The sequence below is a fragment of the Nerophis ophidion genome, linkage group LG23, assembly GCF_033978795.1.
Source record: "Nerophis ophidion isolate RoL-2023_Sa linkage group LG23, RoL_Noph_v1.0, whole genome shotgun sequence".
In the NCBI taxonomy this organism is placed as follows: domain Eukaryota; kingdom Metazoa; phylum Chordata; class Actinopteri; order Syngnathiformes; family Syngnathidae; genus Nerophis; species Nerophis ophidion.
Window position 1 is genome coordinate 11,161,977 of NC_084633.1, and position 20,660 is coordinate 11,182,636.

At 42.2% G+C, this 20,660-nt stretch overlaps 1 protein-coding gene across 2 annotated transcripts in view; it reads right to left on the reverse strand.

Moving 5' to 3' along the window:
• Positions 1–20,660, reverse strand: part of prkar1b (protein kinase, cAMP-dependent, regulatory, type I, beta) — a 110,779-nt gene that overhangs the window by 71,416 nt on the left and 18,703 nt on the right. For both annotated transcript variants that reach the window (XM_061884808.1, XM_061884807.1), the window contains 2 exons: positions 17,137–17,307; positions 12,905–12,996 (listed from right to left, as the gene is read on the reverse strand). In XM_061884808.1, coding sequence (XP_061740792.1) covers positions 12,905–12,996; positions 17,137–17,307 — 263 coding nt within the window. The remainder of the gene's footprint in view (positions 1–12,904; positions 12,997–17,136; positions 17,308–20,660) is intronic.

Here is a 20,660-nt window from a genome sequence, read left to right on the forward strand (position 1 = left end):
GGAAACCAGGATTCTTAGCGGTACCTCAGACGCTAATATTGCTCCATGACTCACCACAGTCTAAAGTACTGGATGGAGACTTAGAATGGAGTGAATGAGAGGGAAATAAGTCTGCGGGGCGGAAGAGGCGACCGGGGACAGGTTGAAACACTGCAATGGGTATGCGAGAGGACAAAAGTTTCCATCCGTGTGTATACGTGTGTGCACTTGTATGCATGTGTGTCTGGGAAGAAGGCAGCCTGGCTGGTATGACCTCGCCAAAAAATTTCTGTGTGCGCGTTATGAGAGTTTGCAAGGGTGTTAAGGTGATGTCTTGAAACGAGGCAAAGAGGCTGGGGGGAGGTGAGAACGCTTGGCCTGTTCTGCGTGTCGCACTGGTGATGGGGATGGTCGCGGTTCACTCAGGCCTGCAGCTCTCCTGTGGAGAGTGACCTCATCGCCTGGCCCCTGGCATTGTGGCTGCAGCACAAAGCCATGCAGGGGACGGAGAGAAAAGGACTACACATAAATGTAAGGGGGGAGGGACTGGATGCGAGCGTGGACGTAGACGCGTGAATGAAGCTGCATGACTGAGGGAGGTAGAATGACAGCAAGAGAAAGGCGCATGGCGAGACTTCTTGAGAGAAAAAAAAAAGGGTGGAAAAGAAGACCACCGGGCTTTCAGTAAGAACACACAAAGACTCAACGAGGCAATCGGTATTTCGACAAGAAATACAAACAAGACTTAACAACACACAACCTGCTAAATTGTTTATGCAGTGAAATGATGCCATTGGCCGGATATAAAATACAAACCATAGAGGCTGTTAAACATTCCACTCCTGAAGACGTGATAGACAAACCAGCTCCTTCCCACAATAGGAAAATACACACACTAAATTGACAAGGAAATGTACAACAAAGGTACATTTTGAATGAGTGATGTTCTTTTTTTAATCTAAAACAATGACTTAAGTTATGCATAATCAGTGTGGCAAAAACACCCCCTAGAGCGGGGGACTGCACGCACGGCTCTTTAGTGCCGCCCTAGTGGCTCACTGGACATTTTCAAAAATGTATAAAAATGGAAAAGGATGACGAAAAAAATATATTTTCTGTTTTAATATGGTTTCTGTAGGAGGATAAACATGACACAAATCTTCCAAATTGTTAGAAATCCCCCTTTATACATTAAAGATGCTTCGCTTAATGAGGGTTTTGGCGCGTGCCGTTTTGTCCTAATTTCGAAAGTCCTTGAACGCACCGTATATTTTAAAGTTAAAGTTAAAGTACCAATTATTGTAACACACACACTAAGTGTGGCGAAATTATTCTCTGCATTTGACCCATCACCCTTTATCACCCCCTGGGAGGTGAGGGGAGCAGTGGGCAGCAGCGGTGCCGCGCCCGGGAATAATTTATTGTGATTTAACCCCCAATTCCAACCATTAATGCTGAGTGCCAAGCAGGGAGGTAAAGGGTCCCATTTTTATAGTCTTTGGTATGACTCAGCCGACCTACCGATCTCAGGGTGGACACTATAACCACTAGGCCACTGAGTAGGTTCTTTACATGTACAACTTTTCTTGATGCTGCCACAGAAACACGTGTTTTATGCCACTCCTTCTTTGTCTCTATTTGTCCATCAAACGTTTTATTCTGTGCGTGAATCCACAAACGTGAGCTGTGTTCATGCTACTGACTTGTGTGGAGTGCTAATCAGACATATTTGGTCACTGCATGACTGCAAGCTAATCGATGCTAACATGCCTTTAATGCTAGGTGTATGTACATTGTGCATCATTATGCCTTGGATTTTAGGTATATTTGAGATAATCTTATTTGTAGTTTCTCTTTCCTTTAACTTGAACACACACATCTTTACCTTTGGCCATTCTAAACCAGTAATTTCCAGGAGTTATCACACCCTCTGAAAAGCCTGCGTTTTTAGTAATGTTTTCCAATGTTGTAAAATGTGGAGAATAAATATTACATTTCAACATTTCTCAAGATTTGCTTCAGCCTGTGACACAGTCATTTTGATAGTAGGCTAAAATAGCAAATATAGACACTTACGTCATGTGTTGCCTTCAAACACTTATATAAGGCTTTATATTTTTTGCGGCTCCAGACAGATTTTTTTTTTTGTATTTTTGGTTGAATATGGATGGCTCTTTCAACATTTTGGGTTGTTAACCTCTGCCCTTGAGGTTGCTAAATGGTGACGACACACAGGGATCCAACTGTGTGTTAAATCTACAATATAAAACACAGAAACACAAGACTAATGAATTTAAAGGTTACTCGATTCTGAAATTGGATATCGAGGCCGATGTTGATATGTGATAATGGTAAAAAAGTGTTTATTTGATATATCGCTCTCATCCTCCTCTTTGTTGTTTTGTCCTTTCACACCGTCCTTTTTAAATAAACTTCCGCTGTAACACAAGATAGAGCCGATCTGTCTCGGGTTTTTCCCCCTTTGCTACTGTTTGTTTGGCTTAGTTTTCTATCGCTTGATGATTTATTTATTGTTCTTGCCTTACACCTCCAATCACACACTCACTCCCGCACGCACACTCATTCACATTTACACATACACACTATGTGTGCCAGTGCACTGAAGATGTTCCCCGTCTGTCAGCAGGGGCTAGTGGAGAAGATGCAGAGGTCAGGGTTTCGGGGTGAGAGGTCAACTAATCAGTCACTTCATCAACTCATTACTCCGCTTGTTAATTAGAGGATTTAAGTGGACGGGATGAAGGAAGCACCTCCCCCACGCGGTTCCTTTCCCTGTTGTTTTGCTTAGCCCATATAGTTAAATTGCATAGTGTTACTTGTTATTCTGATAGTGGCAACTATAATATGCAAGGTTTAGAAATGGAATTAAAACAAAACAAGGTTGAGTACTGTTATTGTTGTATACTACATACAAGAAAATGGGCTTATGAAAAAGAAAGTTAACAAACTACAAGTAATTTCTGAGAGGAGGCAGGATTAAATATGTCTTTGCTAAACTCTACCTGCTTCTTTGCAAATGTAACCAGGTGATTTAATGTGACTGTTTTATGCATGTCTGAAATAAATTAAAAGTTTGGTGGAACGCAAGATGGCTTTTGCCTGCAAAGCTCTCAGTCCAGTAAGAAACAAAGTTGTTTTTCCACAGATTAAATTGACAAATCACCTGAAAATAAAGTAATTTTGCTTACGGTGCAGTTACAGTAAGGGAGTAAACGTAGTAGCCAATGTCAACCCAAACACCTGTCCCTGGCTTATCTACTGAGTTTGTGTGGGCATATAATTATGAGGTCAGTATGCCGGCTAATAAGGGAGGAGGTTTGCCCAGCAGCAAGCAGCAACATTGTGACCAACGGCTCAGTGACAAGGTCAAGTCATTGTCTCAACAATTGTTGATATTTTTAGTGTGTGCAAGTTTCAGTTCCGTTTATTGTTTTTATCAGCCACTTTTTCCACACGTGCTTAATCATAGGTATTGGGCCACCAGTCATTTGGTTTCACCTCGATCACAAGTTTTTTAACCAAGTACCACTTCAGAAAAAACATGGCTCCCCAAGTACCAATGAAAATTTAAATACGGTAGCATAGTAGGTGTACGTATTCATTAAAAAAATGGCAGATGTTTTATTTGACAAGCAAATTTAATATGTTGGGCTACTGTAACATTACACACTGTTTGAAATGTCATGTGTTTAAATATAGAAAATAAAACAGTGTACATTAATCAATTGTTTCTTTGGCGTACCACTAGGTGGAGCCCGCGTACCACTAATGGTACACATACCATAATTTGAGAATTACTGATTTAGATTACTAATCCACACAGATATCACTGTTTAGTGGCTGTTTGTAAGGATTACGTGACCACCTACAGGGTGCAAACTTTTGAACGTACTGCAAGCATTTTGTAGTGGAGGGCACCTCTTTTATTATATTTTTTTCCATCAGTCCATCAGAAGTTTGACGGAAATGACCGTAAAAGTTAAACCCCTCCCTTATAGGGCTGTTGTAACAAATGACAAGAGAGAAAATACAGAGAAAGTGAGTAGGAGTAATAGCAGCAGAAGTGAGTGGACCATACACTCAGCCTCCATCTGCTAATGTGCGTCAGGCCTTGACAGCTCTGCCACATCTTCACTAGCCAAAAAACTTCACACGTCATCGATGGCAAACCACGGAAGGAATCAGCAAGCAAAACTTCCTGCTTCAAAGCTAACCATAGTGCAGATTTGCACTGTCAGTGATGGACATTACTGTTGTCACTGATGAAATACTGCATGCATGCCTGAGATTAAACAGATTGGATAAATTAGACAATTTGTGGTGCCTGATCTCCTAAGATCCAAATAAGTGTTAAATATTGTGGGAAAAATATACAATAGTGTGCACTATTAGTGGGCGTGTTGCGGGCGATCTACTAAGACAAAAGTAGCGCCATCTTTAAATGAGAATTTTGCATATTATATACCGGCTTCCGGGCTTCACGGTGGCAGAGGGGTTAGTGCGTCTGCCTCACAATACGAAGTTCCTGCAGGCCTGGGTTCAAATCCAGGCTCGGGATCTTTCTGTGTGGAGTTTGCATGTTCTCCCTGTGAATGCGTGGGTTCCCGCCGGGTACTCCGGCTTCCTCCCACTTCCAAAGACAAGCACCTGGGGATAGGTTGATTGGCAACTCTAAATTGGCCCTAGTGTGTGAATGTGAGTGTGAATGTTGTCTGTCTATCTGTGTTGGCCCTGCGATGAGGTGGCGACTTGTCCAGGGTGTACCCCGCCTTCCGCCCGATTGTAGCTGAGATAGGCGCCAGCGCCCCCCGCGACCCCGAAAGGGAATAAGCGGTAGAAAATGGATGGATGGATGGATATACCGGCTTCCATCATGGAGACACTAATTTCCCTTCATGCTCATATTACCATACTTCCCAACCTGTGCTGTTTTGCAATATTGTTGAAAATGTAGCACATATCTATAATCTGTACCCTTTCTGCAATATATAATTGCAATATAGAAAAGAGAACCTATTAAACAAGATGTTTTAGCCACAACATCGGCAATAAGGGACGGCGTAGTGCAGATGGAAGAGTGGCCGCACCAGCAACCGGAGGGTTCCTGGTTCGGTCCCCACCTTCTACCAACCTCGTCGCGTCCGTTGTGTCCTTCGGCAAGACACTTCACCCTTGCTCCTGATGGGTCCTGGTTAGAGCTTTGCATGGCAGCTCCCACCATCAGTGTGTGAATGTGTGAATGTGTAAATAGTGTCAAAGCGCTTTGAGTACCTTGAAGGTAGAAATGCGCAATACAAGTAAAACCCATTTACCATTGACCATTTAACTGCAATGGTGCACTGGAATGATCCGAAAGGGGGAAAAATGCAATTTGCAAGAATTGTTTTCATGTATACGAGTTATTTTGTTGATAGATCTCCTATTAGGGATGCACGATAATATCGGTAGAGGATAATTATTGACTGATATTGGCAATTATGACATTGATAATTCTGGTAAATGTAAAATCAACTGATAAAATATGTTAACAATAAAGGCTTATCATCTCCGTGTTTGTCGTTGGTATGTAATTTTTATTTCTGGTTAGAATTATGTTCATTGTTGGCACGATCATGGAAGAGTAATTCTCCATTGTCTGTAATATTGCAGAATTTACATCCCTCTGGCCATTTGTGTGTTTCTGTGCCAGTTTACACGCACATTCCAGGAAAGCTAAACAGTGGCTACAGAACAGTTTTACGCTTGATAAATAAATGATAAATGATAAATGGGTTGTACTTGTATAGCGCTTTTCTACCTTCAAGGTACTCAAAGCGCTTTGACACTACTTACACATTTACCCATTCACACACACATTCACACACTGATGGAGGGAGCTGCCATGCAAGGCGCCAACCAGCACACATCAGGAGCAAGGGTGAAGTGTCTTGCTCAGGACACAACGGACGTGACGAGGTTGGTACTATGTGGGAATTGAACCAGGGACGCTCGGTAATGATTATATTTCCAACTTCTCCTACCATTGTGGGCGTTCTGATAACGAGTTCTCCGTTTTGCTCACTATAAATCAAAACATTTCTGTTTGCTGGAGTTTAAAGTACTACAACATTACAAACCAGCCACCAGTCAACCAGTATGGGAGGTAAACCAGACAAGAAAGTGGCGGACAGTAAGAGCCACTGAGACCGAAACGTCATAACTAACTTGCCACCATGTGTTTGTATGACAAATCCAGCAACAATTAAACTATTGTGTGTATTGGAGTGGCTAATGCTAGCAGTGAATAGCGCGACAGCAAACAGGACAGCCATTACATATCCCTGCATGTCAAGAAAGCTGGCCACATTGAGACCTGATGGTTTACGGTCCACTGCCACATTGTTTCCCTGTGTAACTGTAATCTGCTACATCAACCACCCAAGTGCATGTTTTTTCAGACTGTCCCGATCTATCACATGTTACAGTCCTCTGTGGGCTGCTTCAGAGGCACTGACGTGCAATCAGAGGCCTGCATGCCTGTGCCAAAAAAGAGCAATAAATTGTCAGCTGATGAAAGACTGGAAAAATTGTGTTTTGGGTTTTGTTCTTGCAGGCTTTAGCCAACAGGATAGCTCCGGTGTTTTCCTCTCCTAGGGGTATAATGGATTATCCCCGCCAATGAAACATGATTCCGGCTGGCAGCCTTGCACGCCTGCAAGCCACCTTTAAGATTTTCTTTCCCAGCACCCCCCTCTTGCCTTGTGAGAGCCAGAAGCAGACATAACTGGATATCTGGGAAAGATGAGGGGTCTGTGTAAAGAAAAACTGAGTAGTAGGAAACTGGATTAAAACAGGGGGAATGGAGGCCAATCCCCCAACTATGAAGAGCTGTGTCTGTGTACCGCTACCCAAATCCATAATGCTGGCATTCAAATGGGTTACCATCGCAACCAGCAACACAACACAGTATAACACAGATATATCAGGCTTCGTCGCACACCTCCCCTGCCACATCTGTCCATGTCTAATCCTTCACTCCGACCCCTCATGTGCTGTGTGACTACAGACATGAGACACTTCTACAGCAGGCAACACTGGCACACAGTGGCCACCTGGCAAAAAACTGGAATATTTATTGTGAACTTCTCCATTAACAATAGAGTACAAGAGTACTTGCAGATATGGCCATTGCAGACAGCCATACGGTCAGAAACTAATCACAAGTAACAGTTACACTTGTCTGGGAAGACTTCTAACAATTAGTCTTTGGGAATTTTTGGCTCATCATCCAGGATATGTGAGGTCATTGATGGACAAGAGAGCCTGGCTCGCAATCTGTTTTAGTCAGGGTTCCCTCAAGTGCTTTCCATACCAAACCCATCTAGTCATGCCTTTGTGGCCCTTTCTTTGGACATACTGGAAAGGAAAAGGAAATACCTAAAATGTTTACCACAAAGCTAAAAACAATAAAAAAATTATTGTGAAACTAAGGCTGTCAAAGTCAACGCGATAATAACGAGTTAACTTTTGTTTAACGACAATTTTTTAATGCGTGATTTAAGTGTGCATGTCATGTGTGACCGTCTGCCCGCACTGTAAGTGCAGGAAAATCTGCTGGAACCCCATCCACAAGTGGGCAGCTGTATTGACACGCAGCATGCAGGCCATTACCTTGAACTCACGTCAGTCAGCCTCATGCTAGTGAGAGCAAGTGCAAACAGACAAATGGACCGTAAAAAGATCAAGGATGGTGCTGAAAAGGCGAGAATTTAAAAAAGTAAAGCATGGCACTCTGATGTGACCACAGGTGGAGTTATGGGAAACTTTCATTTCTAAAGTTTGGATATTTGGAAAATTTGCACCTAAACTCACGTTCAAAAAAATCTACAATACCTTCATTTGGAAATGATATTGTAATTGTTGTTGTTGTAACTACAATATTTTATAAAATAGGTGGGTCATGAACTAAAGTGGGCAACTTAGGCATTAAACTCCATAGCTGAAAATGAAAATGAGTCCCACTCTGGCGGTAATGTGTTCTTAAAAAAGCATACTGATTAATAAACAAATATTTGCATAAAGCCAACAACTTGTCCTGTCCTTTGTTAGTACGTAGGTAGTAATAGTAGTAACATTTTTAAACTGATCTGTCCAAGGTACACTTGTTAAAGATAAAACATTTTGACCTATATGCAATTAACTGTGATGTATCACGAGTTAACAACGGACAAAATGCGATTAATTGTTAGTCAAACATTATTTTAATCGTTTGAGAGCCACCAAAAGATGAGAGCATCAGTAATGGCAATAAATAATAGACTAAAGGGGACCTATGATGATTTTCCTCTTTTCTGACTGTTAAACAATGCAACATAAAAACAAATAGCAGTTGGTCTTCAAGATATATTTTTAATCACATTGAGGCGTGGATTGTTTTATTTTGCAATGTAAAGGGAACACCTGTCACACAAAAACTGTTTTCAGACAGACTCAAAAAGCAGGTAATGTGACTGTGGAGCAAAATGTATGCAAAATTTACACGAAAGCATAACCAATGAATATTATGTAGGCCACAAGGAAGGGCTGCAAATATTTGCGTGTCCCACGATTCGATTCAATATCAATTATTGGGGTCGCGATTCGATTATATATCGATTTGTTTCGATTCAACGCGATTCTCGATTCAAAAACGATATTTTTCCGATTCAAAACGATTCTGTATTCATTTAATACATAGGATTTCAACAGGATCTACTCTTGTCTGCTAACATGCTAGCAGAGTAGTAGATTTTTTTTTTAAAGCTTTTATAATTGTAAAGGACAATGTTTTATCAACTGATTGCAATAATGTAAATTTGTTTTAACTATTAAACGAACCAAAAATATGACTTTTTTTATCTTTGTGAAAACATTGGATACAGTGTGTTGTCAAGCTTATGAGATACGATGCAAGTGTAAGCCACTGTGACATTACTGTTCTTTTTTTTTTTTTTTTATAAATGTCTAATGATTATGTAAATGAGGGATTTTTATTCACTGCTATGCTGAAATTATAACTAATATTGATACTGTTGTTGATAATATTCATTTTTGTTTCATTACTTTTGGTTTGTTCTGGTTGAGTCTTCTCTCAATTGCTCTGTTTATTGCAGTTCTGAGTGTTGCTGGCTCAGGTTGGAATTGGATTGCATTGTTATGGTATTGCTGTGTAGTGGTTTGTTGGATTGATTAAAAAAATAAAATAAAATAAAAATAAAAATTTCAATGAGAATCGATTCTGAATCGCACAACGTATCCGATTCGATTCGTATTCGGATCGATTTTTGCCCACAACCCTAATTTATGTATGTATATATATATATATATATATATATATATATATATATATATATATATATATATATATATATATATATATATATATATATCCACACTCAGTGTCCTTGTGGTTAGTGTGTAGGTCATGAGTTCAAACCCAGACTGAGTTATACCAAAGACTATAAAAATGGGACCCATTGCCTCCCTGCTTGGCACTCAGCATCAAGAGTTGGAATTGGGGATTAAATCACCAAAAATCATTCCAAGCGCAGCCGCTGCTGCTCCTCACTGCTCCCTCACTTCCCAGCGGGTGAGGGTGATGGGTCAAATGCAGAGGATAATCTCACCACACCTAGTGGGTGTGTGTGTGTGTGTGTGACAATCATTGGTACTTTAATTCTTGATACTTTATAAATATATATATAAATATATATATATATATATATATATATATATATATATATATATATATATATATATATATATATACATGTGTATATATATATATATATATACATATATATATATATATATATATATATATATATATATATATATATATAGAAATATATATATATAGAAATATATATATATAAAATTTGCCCTAAACCTACCCAGGGAGGTGTCCGGATGGCATCCAGACCAGATACCCGAACCACCTCATCAGGCTCCTCTCGATGTGGAGGAGCAGTGGCGTTACTTTGAGCTCCTCCCGGATGACAGAGCCTCTCACCCTATCTCTAAGGATGAGCTCCGCCACCCGACGGACGAAAATTATTTGGGCCGCTCGTACCCGTGATCTTGTCCTTTCGGTCATAACCTAGAGCTCACGACCACAGGTGAGGATGGGAATGTAGATCGACCGGTAAAATGAGAGCTTTGCCTTCCGGATCAGCTCCTTCTTTACCACAACGGATCGACACTGTTTCAGCAATACTGCAGACGCGATACAATGTCCGCATTACTGCAGATGCCGCACCAATCCGCCTGTCGAGCTCACGATACACTCTTCCCTCACTTGTAAAAAAGACTCAGAGATACTTGAATTCGTCCACTTGGGGCAATATCTCTTCCTCAACCCAGAGATGAAACTCCACCCTTTTCTGGGGGAGAACCATGGACTCGGACTTGTAGGTGCTGATTATCATCATAGTCGCTTCACACTCGGCTACAAACCTATCCAGCGAGAGCTGAAGATCCTGTCTAAATGAGCCATCAGGATCAGATCATCTGCAAAAAGCAGAGACCTAAGCAGAGACCTAAAACCAAACCGATCCTCTAAAGGCCCTGACTGCGCCTAGAAATAGTGTCCATAAAAGTTATTAACAGAATTGGTGACAAAGGGCAGCCCTGGTAGAGTCCAACCCTCACTGAAAACGGGTCTGACTTACTGGCGGCAATACGGACCGAGCTCTGACACCAATCACACAGGGAGCTGACCGCCACAAACAGAAAATTCAATACCCCCTACTCTCTGAGCACTCCCCACGGAACTTCCAGAGGGACACAGTTGAGTGCCTTCTCTACTGGTTGGGTAAACTCCCATGCACCCTCAAGGACACTGCTGAGAGTATAGAGTTCATCCACAGATTCCGGGTGGATCTCATCCACCCCCGGGGTGTTGCCACAGAGGAGCCTAAAATCCAACGTATAGGCTTTGAGCCGGGGGGAAGAGAGTCCAGCCGGAACTTCTACCCCTCGCGCACCAGCTCAGGCGCCTTCTCCCCCAGCGAGGTGACATTCCATGTCCCAAGAGCTAGCTTATATAGTGGAGGATCAAACTCCCAAGTGCCCTGCCTTCGGCCTCCGCCCAGCTCACACTGCACCCGACCTCTATGCCCCCTCCTATGAGTGGTGAGCCCATTGGAAGGGGGAACCACATTGCCTCTTCGGGCTGTGCCAGGCCGGGCCCCTTGGGCAGATGCCTGGCCACCAGGCGCTCGCTATGGATCCCCACCTCAGGGTCTGGGCCCGGCCGGGCCCCATGGGCAGAGGCCTGGCCACCAGGCGCTGGCTATGGAGCCCCACCTCAGGGTCTGGCTCCACAGGGGGGCCCCGATGACCCACATCTGGGCGAAGGAAATCTGAGTCTTTGATTTTTCTTCTTAATAAATGTCTTCGAGCTGCTCTTTGTCGCCTTGGACCTGTTAGTCTTGGTAGACCATTACAGTGGCATAGAAGCCCCTGGACAAGGTCTATTCAAGTTTACTGGAGTGGAGGCTACCAAGGTCTATTCAAGTTTACTGGAGTGGAGGAACCTCGGATTCAGGAAGAGCAGTGTGGGCCAGTTCTATACTCTCGGCAGGGTCCTTGACGGTGCATTCTACATGTGCTTTGTGGACCTGGAGAAGGCATTCGACCGTGTCCCTCAAGATATCCTGTGGGGAGTGCTCAGAAAGTATGGGGTATGGGACTGTCTGATTGTGACGCTCCGCTCACTGTATGATTGGTGTCAGAGCTTGGTCCGCATTGCCGGCAGTAAGTCGAACCCAGTTTCAGTGAGGGTTGGACTCTGCCAGGCACCGTCAGGGAGTTGAAGGGATCCGGTTTGGTGGCTGCAGAATTACTTCTCTGCTTTTTGTAGATGATGTGGTCCTGATGGTTTCATCTGGCCAGGATCTTCAGCTCTCACTGGATAGGTCTGTAGCTGAATGTGAAGCAACTGTGATGAGAATCAACACCTCCAAGTCCAAGACCATAGTTCTCGCCCGGAAAAAGGTGGAGTGCCACCTCCGGGTTGAGGCAAAGACATTTCTCCAAGTGGAGGAGTTCAAGTACCTCAGAGTCTTGCTCAGGAATGAGGGAAGAAAGGTGATCGTGAGATCAACAGGTGGATCGGTGCGGCGTCTGCCGTAATGCGAACACTATCGATCCTTTGTGATAAAGAAGGAGCTGAGCCGTAAGGCAAAGCTCTCAAGTCACCTGTCGATCTACGTTCCCGTCCTCACCTATGGTCATGAGCTGTGGGTTATTACCGAAGGAACAAGATCAAAATGAGTTTCTTCCGTTGGGTGGCAGATCGCTCCCTTGGAGATCGGGTGAGAAGCTCTGTCATCCGGGAGGAGCTCAGAGTAAAGTCGCTGCTCCTCCACATCGAGTGGAGCCAGATGAGGTGTTTCAGGCATCTGGTCAGGATGTCTCCCATATACCTCCCTGGGGGGGGTTTAGGGCACGTCCGACCGGTAGTAGGCCACAGGTAAGACCCAGGACACATTGGGGAGATTATGTCTCCCGGCTGGCCTGGTTAATGCCTCGGGATCCCCCGGGAGAAGCTGGACAAGGTGGTTGGGGAGAGGAAAGTCTGGCCTTCTCTGCTTAAGCTGCTGCCCCCACGACCCGACCTCGGATAAGCGGAAGAAGTTGGATGGAGGGATGGAATTTTTTTTCTGTCAGATATAAAAGCCTAAATAAATTTAGAAAGAAAGATGAAGTGCTCTATTTATGCACAATATTTCCAGGCTTTCACAGGACACTTAAAATGTGTGATGTGGCGGACGATATCTGGACACGTGGCTTTGAGTTTGACACCTGTGCCCTGTCGATTGCTTTATTTATAAAGAGCTGCGTCTCAATACGTTTGTCAAAATAGTGTAACACAAAAATTTACCTCCTCTCATTGTCGTCCAGGTGAGCAAACAGAACATTCTTGGAGATGGCCTTCGCCAAGGCGGTCATGGTCTTGTAGTCCTTTGGGATCACCTGTTAAGGCGAATCAATGATCAAAGACGTGGCAGGTGGAGACATGAATTAAACCAGCACAAATGTGTAGTAGGCACTGTCGTCATAACTGGACTTTGTGAAATAATTAAAGAGTAGAGTACTGCCCTAAGCAGATAGGCATACCCTGCATGTGTTTCTGTATTTTGGGGAAAGCCCATCTGTTCAAGTGGCCTGCACTCAAAATAAAGCACAGCTCTTGAATATGAGAGCTGAACTCATTCATAAAATTGCATTTTCATGTCTCGCTCACTGTGTGGTGTCCGCATGCGAGTTCAAATAGCCACATCAAAACACAAATGTGTGTCCAAAAAAGCATGCCGGATGAGAAATCAAGCCCTTAGATGAGTAAGTAAAAGATATACGTGTTTTTGTTACTACAAGATGACGGTGGTGGTTGGAGTGGTGGGTATGAGCTGCATGGAAGTTAAAGCAACAGATGTCGCCACATGAAGACGACCACGCAGCACTGAGTGCAACATGCGCACAAAGATCAAATAGGAATGATGAGAAGAAGCATCCGTCTGAGAACAGAATAAGAAAACAGGGTAGGAAATAAGGGACTTGTGAGGGTTTGTTATGATGTAGAGTAAACAGACTGAATGATGCTTCACAACGTCTAAAAGACTCTTCGTCGCTCTCAGAATCATTTGTTACCATTAAAGAGGGTGAATGAACACATAAGGAAAACCACAAAGCCACATCAAAGTGTAGATTATATAACAGTATAACTGCATTAACCGTCGTATAACGACAAATACATATTTAATGACGTGGAAAATGGTCAGCAAGTAAACACTTTTGGCCTCCATTTTCTACCGTTTGTCCCGTTTGGGGGGTGCTGCAGTCTATGTCAGCTGAATTTGAGCAGAGGGCGGGGTACACCCTGGACAAGTCTCCCCCTCATCGCAGGGCCAACACAGATAGACAAACAACATTCACACTCACATACACACAATCAACCTATCCCCAGGTGCATGATTCAATGTAATTTTATCATGGCCTTCTTAATAATTCAGAATCAAAATCAGAATAGTTTTATTGCCATTGTTTGAGAACGGGTTCACAAACTAGGAATTTTTCTTGGTGCAATCGTGCAACATAAAAGACATATAAGACATAATAGGTAATAAGATGAGCTGTAACTGAGCTTGTTATAGTTCATGTGTCTGATGGCCGAGGGGAAAAAACTGTTTAGGTGGCGGGAGGTTGCACGCATATTTACGGTAAGCGCCTTTGTGTGTACCTCCGTTATAGGAAGTTGCATTACAAAAAAATATGGTTTACGTCGAGTGGCAGGTTTGTTTGTATGACAGGTGTGCATGGCGGCGTGTGGTCATAAATACAAATGCATGTGAGCAGGCTGACACTACTGAAGCACACAAACACAAATGACCTGATGATCTGATTGTGACTGGACTACTGTTGTCCCGATAGCAATATTTTGGTACCGGTAAAAAAATATTTCGATACTTTTCGGTACTTTTCTAAATAAAAAGGACCACAAAAAATTGCATTATTGTCTTTATTTTAACAAAAAATCTTACGGTACATTAAACATATGTTTCTTATTGCAAATTTCCTCCTTAAATAAAATAGTGAACATACAAGACTGGTCTTTTAGTAGTAAGTAAGCAAACGAAGGCTCCTTGTTGCGATCCGTGACCCGGATCTTCACATATTATTGTTTATTTTTCCATCTTTGTTCTCATTCTCCATTTGATCCGTTTATTTCCCGTTTAGTCCATCACCATGGTAACTTATTAGTTTCAGCTGTTACTCCCGTTTCCTGCACACCTGTTCTCTGTTAATCACCTTCCCTTTATAAGCCTTCCTCTTTTCATTCTTCTGCTGGGACTCTAGCTTGCTTTCACGCAACGTTACGACTGTATGTATTTTCTCGCAAGCTCATATGCTAAGCCACCTGCTGTTACTTAGCTCGCATGCTAATCCTATTTGTTTTACATTTTGTGCCTTCATACCAAGTGTTAGGCTGTTTGTACTTCCTAGCTCACACGCTAGCATCTTTTGTTTGCCTTTTGCGTAGCTTCAGTGTTTTTTTGTTTCATAGCTCCTTTTGTCATTCAAATAAATATTTAAACCTTACCTTTGCTGTGTTATCGTTCGACGTATCCTCGAGGGAATCAACCCGGCACCACAATGCCGAACAGGCGTAACACTCCTAATTTAGTTCGCTGACATCTGCCGGAATTTATTGTGTCGTTTATCATTCTATTATTTTCACAGTGGACCGGTACTTATTAGAGGTGGTATAGTACTGAATATGATTCATTTGTATCGCAGTACTATACCAATACCGGTATAGTGTACAACCCTAGACTGGACGGGTAAATTCTATGATGCCATTATTAGATAATAACATGTATGATGCCTAGAGGGCACCAACTTTCCAATGTATTTTACACAATATATCCCGCCCTCTTACGGTTTCTCGTATGTAATGACGTAATAACGTACATACATAACACACATTAGCTTCAGGTGTGTTAGCTGATAACAGCAATTTGGATAGCTAGTGTTAGCTGTCAGTGATTGTAAATTCTATCATCACAACAACTTGGCTACAAATTGTTCGTTGCTTCTCTTGGACTGCTTATGTACTCGTGCACGCACTACCTACGGGTACGTGTTGACAAGACTGGGCGAGTGACCGCCGTAAAAAAAAACAATCATTTAATTTGGGCTGGTAAAAATTGTTATTACATAAACTTTGTAATTGTGAGAAATGTAGACAATTGTCAAACACATGTATTCTGTTAAACCACTAATGGCAACATAAGCTAGAGAAAAAAATAAAATGTGTTTTTGGTCTATTTTTTGCTTTGAAAAATGTTAGGAAGTTGCAATAGCACCATTATGAGAAACACAATTACCGTATTTTTAGGACTATAAGTCGCAGTTTTTTTCATAGTTTGGCTGGAGGTGCGACTTATACTCAGGAGCGACTTATGTGTGAAATTTTGAACACATAACCGTAAAATATAAAATAATATTATTTAGCTCATTCACGTAAGAGACTAGACGTATAAGATTTCATTGGATTTAGCGATTAGGAGTGACAGATTGTTTGGTAAACGTGTAGTATGTTCTATATGTTATAGTTATTTGAATGACTCTTACCATAATATGTTACGTTAACATAACAGGCACCTTCTCAGTTGGTTATTTATGCGTCATATAACGTACACTTATTCAGCCTGTTGTTCACTATTCTTTATTTGGGGCGGTATAGCTCAGTTGGTAGAGTGGCCGTGCCAGTAATCTGAGGGTTGCAGGTTCGATTCCTTCTTCCGCCATCCTAGTCACTGCCGTTGTGTCCTTGGGCAGGACACTTTACCCACCTGCTCCCAGTGCCACCCACACTGGTTTAAATGTAACTTAGATATTGGGTTTCACTATGTAAAGCGCTTTGAGTCACTACAGAAAAGCGCTATATAAATATAATTCACTTCACTTTATTTATTTTAAATTGCCTTTCAAATGTCTATTCTTGGTGTTAGGTTTTATCACATAAATTTCCCCAAAAAATGCGACTTATACTCCAGTGCGACTTTTATATGTTTTTTTCCTTCTTTGTTATGCATTTTCGGCAGGTGCGACTTATACTCCGGAGCGCCTTATACTCTGAAAAATACGGTATTTATTTTCAGATTTAATAAAGGAACAAAAATCAAGTCTTAACGTTATGTGAATAAAAAAGGTGGTGTTTTTTGGGGGGGCTGGGAGTTGCTGGAATCACAAAGTTACAAGAACGACGTAGAAATTTTATAGAACGCAATGTACAAAAACTGTTGTTTTTTTTAGAAAAAGTTTGAAGTAATGAAAACTAAGTTATGAGAATACAACATTCTATTCTTTTAAACTTATGAGACTGTAATACTAAGTTTATCAAACTGAAGTGGTATTACAGAAAAGTAACAATGCTACAAAAATTACATCAGGGCCTCTACACTACCGTCACTGTGCCATAGTTAGACATTGAAGCTTGTAATATGACAACTTTATTATTGAAACATTTTTTCACTGTTGCCCTAATACTCTCTGGTATATGATTGCACCAGACTAGAAAGGTAATGAAAAGAAGTACTTATTTGTGCTCACCTTGCGCACGTAACTGACGGCATCCTCTTCGGTGTAGACCTCAGCGCTGACCCCTCCGCGGCGACAGCGGGCTTTGACAACCGGGTTAGGTGGCGGAGGAGAGACCTCATCGTCGTGCGAGTCTGACTGGCTGTTAGATTTTTGGCGCGCCATGATCTGCTTGCATTCTTCCTGTGAGAGGACAAAGAGCGACAATCTTGTGAACAGCCATAAAGAAGTTGATTGTGTGGAGAAAACGAACGTACAAACATTAACACAATCTAGCATAAAGTTGATTCTTCACCAAGTCAAACAATTCAATCATGTGATGAAATCTAAACTGACAAAAGTGCTGGGTGGTCTGACATATTTGGCTTTTAGTGATATGGACGATTAAAGACATGAAATGGTAGGCGTGACACCTCTGGCTGAATGTTGTTTCAACCACTGAACACTCAGCAGGTGCTGAATTATTGATCGCAAATTTGATTAACACATTAGCATGCAGGCACGCTAATATAGGAGAGTGGAGGGCAACAGAATGGTCATTTGCTAAAATGCTGCTAAAGTGCTTCTCTGCCCCACATGCCAACACACCTGCCTGGAACCAAACAGACAATTGAAAACTGTAACCATAACGAACACTGACAACAACATGGACTGATGTGAAAATTTGACACCAGATACCATGTTGTTGATTGGATGTGCAAGAGGGACACATTTTACCTCGAATTGACAATTGCAATTCACTTTTCACTCTCTTCAACAAGTCAACGGCTAAAGAGACATCAGACGGTACAAAATGCAACTGCCAGACTTTTGACCAATGCACCCAGAACAGCCCATATCACCCCTGTTTTATCCAGTCTTCATCGGCTTCCAGTTAAATTACACATTGAGTTTACGATTTTAGTCCTGATATTCCGTGCAATGCATGGTGGGGCCCTTCAGTACATCACTGACTTGCTATGCCCCTACTCCTCAGGGCGCAGCCTCCGGTCTTCAGGACAGGGTCTTCTAAAGCTCCCAAAAACTGTTTTTAAAACCCGTGGAGACCTGGCATTCCAGGCTATAGCTCCCAGACTCTGGAACAATTTGCACCAGTCCCTCCGTGATCTTGATTGTGTTTAAACTTTTAAGAAACATTTGAAAACTTCTCTTCTTAGTAAAGCTTTTAGTTGATGCGCCTTTTAACTATCATTTTAATCCACTTTGCACACTTTTTTGATGTTGCCCCTGTTGTTTTAAATTGAATTGTTCTTTTATGTCACCTATGATGTGTACAGTGCTTTGTGACTTTATCTGTGAAAAGCGCTTTATAAATAAAATTACTTACTTAATTACTTACTACTGTGTTTTGCCAGTGCTCTTAGTTTCCTAACACCCCAGCTGACTGACTTGAAATTTCTCGCTCAGCTTAATGCACTTCACAAAACGCTCTGTGTACCTCTGGAGTGTGTAGCTGAATCGGTGCAAAATTCAGTATACACATTCAGGGTACTGACAAAAACATGAACAAGATTGGTTGAAAAACATAGCTGCCAACAAGCATAATCTCTTTAACGGGTGGGACTTGGAAAATAATTTATTATAAGTCTTTGATTATTTGTTTAATATTTCAACCAATATATCACAACATTTTTTCTCAAAGCAATTAGAGCACAGCCAGTTGTGAGTACCAAAAATGTCATTTACAGTGATCAGCAAAACATAACAGAATTTTCTTTTCACAATTATTTCAGTACCACAATTTGAGAACTTCAAAAATAATCCTCCGTAGAGTTCTAGCTTTAACCCTTCAAAGAGAAGGTGCATTGTCTTTTTAATCATCATTAGTTTATGTCTATCTGTGTTGGCCCTGCGATGAGGTGGCGACTTGTCCAGGGTGTACCCTGCCTTCCGCCCGATTGTAGCTGAGATAGGCGCCAGCGCCCCCCGCAACCCTGAAAGGGAATAAGCGGTAGAAAATGGATGGATGGATGGATAGTTTATGTGTACTAATGATATAGGCGTAAGATATTTCACTTGACTTAAAATTACACATTTGCATTCCCTTTATTAAATGTATGGCATAAATCCCTTTAGTAGTTACGCACATGCTGCCCATTTCTACCTACATAACAAATTATTACATTTTGGGTAAATTTTGATTTGATGAGACCAGACTAGTTGCAACACTTGAGATCATAAAAAATGTGTTGGTAGTTTGAATTCAAGTTTTCCTTCTACTTGCATATTGACTCAAGGCGCTCTGCTCACACAATAGCAAATATCAATTCTTCTGAGAGTGAAGACGTAAACCTCATAGATCAGCACTTCTTGCTCAAAGCAATGTACTTCGATTGTGCCATTATTGTGATGCAGCAAGTGCCAGAACCCCAAAGTGGGAACAAAAAATATGCAAAAGCAGACTTATCAGCTTGATCGAAAAACTTTTTTCAATTTGCCTTCTTTTAGTCACCTTTTTTCGTCCATTCCGTCCTGAGGTTACAGTGACACTTGACTCCTGACTGTATAAAACATTGTGACCATGCAACTCACACATTTTTTGCTCAGGCAGTGTTTGCCTGAGGATAAACGCGCCAGCTGGAAGGGAATAAGGGAGCCTGAGTACAACAACAACATGCAATCAGAACAGCGTACAGAACAGAGTACATGGTAGCAAAGTTTTCAACCAGGTGACATCCTCATAAAAACTTTAGGCGGTGTAGTATTCACACGCGTCCCCACCTTGCAACAAGTTCCTATGCATGGAGAGAAAGTCTCAGCGCGACACAAATTAGCATCAGGAGGCTAAGTGAGTTTGCAGAGGTATTTACCATGGCAGGAGGGGCCCCTGGTGTCAAAAGGCTCCCGGCATCAAGTCGCTCACTTCACAGTAGGAGCAGGTCAAAGCGTGCAAGGGTACAAACACGCACATGTCGCCATCTCATCCATGGCGCCATGCCGCCGCCTAGTTAGTTAGTTAGTGTGCATAAGCAGAGATTCGAATTTTGAAGCGAGTGTTCAAATGCAACGCTTTCAATCCCACAAGACACAGCGGCTCAGGACTACTGATGAAAACAGTGATCACAGCAAAAAAATGCCTACCCACTTTCTCTCTCTCTCTCTCCCTCTCTCTCTCTTTCCCTCTCTCTCTCCTTGTCACTCTCGCAAACACACAATCAGGTGGTGCAATCAGCGAGCTCATCTCGCTTCCCCTCTGTCACTATGACAACGGGGGCACTGTGAGCATCCTGCCTAGTTGATGCTGAGTCTGAGCAGGAAGCAACAGTCGATCCCTCACACACACACACACACACACACGCACACACACACACACACACACACACACACAAACATTTGGACACCCACAACTTGTGACGCCTGTTGACAGATTGTCTCGTCATCTCTCTCTCTCTTGCATGTCCGCGGTGATTCATTGCACAGCATGAAAGTAACTCCTCTCAAAGTGGACTTCTGTTGTGACCAACTGTGATGCACCAAACGCAAGGAGTTTTGGGAAAGGAAAACCACAACATAATCTCATATAGAGCTGAAACGAT